The sequence below is a fragment of the Camelina sativa genome, chromosome 14 (assembly GCF_000633955.1).
Source record: "Camelina sativa cultivar DH55 chromosome 14, Cs, whole genome shotgun sequence".
NCBI lineage: Eukaryota > Viridiplantae > Streptophyta > Magnoliopsida > Brassicales > Brassicaceae > Camelina > Camelina sativa.
In genome coordinates, this window is record NC_025698.1 from 23,093,559 (window position 1) to 23,097,008 (window position 3,450).

A 3,450-nucleotide genomic window follows, 5' to 3' on the forward strand; every position below is an offset into this window, starting at 1 on the left:
GGACTTTAGGTAAATAACAAATCTTACTTATTAATTTTAGTATTTAGTTTTTGAATAGAACTGATCGGAACTCTTTATTGTCTACAATGATACACTTGGATCCTATATTCATCCTGCTGTTGAAGATTCTTTTGACAAGCATCGAATCCCCGTTTGATTACTATGTGCTGATTTTAACTTTTAGATAAACTAATGCTATTTGCTTTTCCACAAAGACATGATTTTTTTTTTATGGTCAATAGATATGAACTTAAATATTTGTTTTATAAATATAATTCCAGCATTTTGTTATTATTTTAATGTTGATTGCAAATTTCGACATGTAGAATTTTAAGAAATTTTGATTATAAAAGTTTATGTAGTCTTCAAATAAGGAGAAACAATTTTTAAAAAACAATGCATGACACTAATAAAGTTCAGCATCCAAGGAGAAAATTCCAAACATAATGCTTCGATTCAAACATCAGATTTTCAACAAACCAATTACAGAAATCTTGAAAACAAACAAATTATTGTTCATTCTTATCAGTCATTAACACATGCAGCTTTCCCTGTGTAATACACGAGATTTAATACAAGCCACACAAATTTTAAAATTTAATTCTATCGGCTTATCTTTGTTTTTGAATAAATATATGAAATATGAAAATTTCCTTACTATTTCCATTTCTTTCTCTGTTGTAACTTTATTTCTTCTATCTACTTAATAAGAACAAGAAACAATGGTTGTGTACGTAAGAGATTTAAATTTTACAGTACGTAATTCGAGAGTTGCTGTCAAAATTCTTAGACAATGGCCACCACATTTAAATAATGGACAACGTTTTCATAAATGTTTAATTCTGATAGACAAAAAGATATGCTTTCTAACTTTTTTCATATAACAATAATTAAACGATAACATGAAATAATGTTGATTTTTATTTTAGGGATAAAGGATTGATACCAAAATAAAAGTCGCTCTATATCTAGAAAAGTTTCATGATAAGATTAAAAAAAGAGGCTGGTACGCGCTTTAAGAATTTAGAATAATTAAAAGCCGACGATCACTTAGAAACTCTAACAATCCGTTTGAAATCAAGTGGTAACAATATTGGTAAGTCTTCAGTTTGAAATCAAATGGAGTCTTGGTAAGTCTTCATTTTTGGTAACAATATTGCGGATGTGATGTTTCTATCAAGTGTTGGCCACGTGATAGATCAGTAACGAAGTAATATTCAATTGAGTAATGCAACAAACAATCTACTCCCATATATATACAATTGCGTTTGTAAGAAACAACATGATCAAGTAATTAACACAATATTGGCTGAGCGCAGCCAATCACCTGCTTGCCCGTCGTTGTCTCGAAGTGCAAGCTACTAGACTCATTCCGCTGAACAGTCCAATGCCTGATTTGAAATACCCTGAACGGCTTCTACTGCTTGACGCAATGCTTGGTGCCATGATCTGGCTGTTCAAATGAGGGAACTCGGTTCTGTTTTCTTGCAAGTCTCCTACAGCATCATTGCTTGCTTCTTCTTCTTGATGTTCTGGTTCCACGGTGTCTGCGTTAACCGAAAGCGTAGGCCTAACCGATCTTAACCAGTCTGCGCACCCACCCATAACTCCCTTGCATTTCTTGATTTTCACTTTGGTTAAACCTGGGCATCCGTTTGCAAGATTCTCGATTCCCACATCCGAAATGGGACAGTTCTTGATACATAATTTACGTAAAGCCGGACATTTAGCCGCAATACAAGAAAGCTCAGGATCACCAAACGTATCACAACCACAAAGTGCCAATCTTTCGAGATTCTGACATTTCGCAGCCAACATTCCTAAACTTAACGTAGTTGGATTCACTCCAATCAGAACCAGTTCCTGTAACTGAGAGCAAAACTTAGCCACAGCCACAAGCCCTTCGTCCCCAATCAAATTCGCTTTCCAACCATCAATATGAAGCTTTCTCAAACGCTTACACTTCTCTGCAATCGCAGCTAATCCAAAATTCGTGCATTCAGGTGTCTTCACAAGATGCAAAATCTCAAGACTCGAGCATTTCGATACCGCAGTAAGAGCTACATCACTCACTTGCATCCGTTCCAAATGTATCTCAACAATACCATGATCCTTAACAGCCATCTCTTGAAGAAGCACGTCCCAGTCACCAGAACACCTAAAAAGCTTCAAAGATCTAAGATTCTTCGCACCAACGATCACCGGACCGAAACACTGACCATTATAAAGCTCCTTCAAGCAAATCGACTTAAGAGACGAAGCAGCAGCACCAGGACCAACCAACTCCGGAGCTACATCTGTGAATCCACGGAGTCGCTTAATCGACAGCTCCTCGAGGTTCGAGCAGTGATCAAGCACAGCTTTCACACCTTTAGCTCCAAAATCACAAGATCCGCAAGAGAATATCCTCAAACCTTTACAATTCTCAGCAAAAGCAGCCATACCTACATCGGTGAGCTCACGGCAAGCTCTAAGCTTAAGTCTTTTCAGATTTGGACACCGGAGAGAGATCTTAACAAGCGCTTCGTCTCCGATACTAACAGATCTACGGTCGCATTTCAAAGAGAGCTTCGTAACGGAATCGAATCGAGAGAAGAGAGAAGGTACCGAAGTAATCAGATCTGAACGAGCATGGAGAGAGAGACGGTAACGATTCTGTCCTTCAACGATCATCCACCGTCGACAAACTAAAGCACATCTTTTCCGGTTACCGGAGTTTAAGAACTGGAAGACCAAAGCTAAGCACTCGTCGGGTAAATACGATGTGTAGTCAGGTTGTGAAACCTCAGATTCGAGCGATTGAATCGGGAATTTTAGTGAGAACGCTTTGCTTCTCCGTTGATTAAGGATTGAATTGCCGGCGGCGGAGGTTGATTGGCCCATCCACGAAGGTCTCCGATGGTCGTAGTCGTCGTCCTCGGCTGCGGCGGAGAGGAGAATTTTGATTTCGAGATTTTGGTTTTTGTCGGTTAGTGAGAGATTTTTGAGCGTTGGTTTAATTTAAAGGGAAAGGTTGAGAATTAGTTTTGGTGAAGCTGTTGCTTAAGAGTGTGAAATTGTTTTATTTGTTTTTGTTTCGGTTTGTTCTGTTGGGTTGTGTGATTTATTATTTTAGTTATAACATGGTGTTGTATTTGTTTTTAAGTTTTTCAAAACAATATGGTTCTCTTCTAGAACCCATTTTAGAGAAAACAAACAAACTGAGGAAGATTTTAATATATTTATTGATTCTTTTACTCAATTAATTGGTATTGTTATTATGTTATTTAATTAAGAAAGTAACATCCAAAATAAATGAATAAGATAATCTAACAATTAAATTTTAAAAGGAAAAGGACAAGTTAGAATTATTACTTTTAAACTTTAATTAATTGAGAATAATTTTGCATAGTTTTTATAAAGTATTTAAGAGTTTTCTATTAAATTTTACAAAGATTCAATATATATGTA

At 36.3% G+C, this 3,450-nt stretch overlaps 1 protein-coding gene across 1 annotated transcript; it reads right to left on the reverse strand.

Moving 5' to 3' along the window:
* Positions 1,164-3,053, reverse strand: LOC104742229 (F-box protein At1g47056-like). Its single transcript, XM_010463208.2, has one exon. It carries the CDS (start codon positions 2,881-2,883, stop codon positions 1,324-1,326), a length of 1,560 nt encoding a protein of 519 aa, XP_010461510.1. The 5' UTR covers positions 2,884-3,053; the 3' UTR covers positions 1,164-1,323.

Coding starts and splice junctions, on each gene's coding strand:
- LOC104742229 (XM_010463208.2), bottom strand. CDS start 2,883: ATGGGCCAATCAACCTCCGCCGCCGGCAATTCAATCCTTAATCAACGG.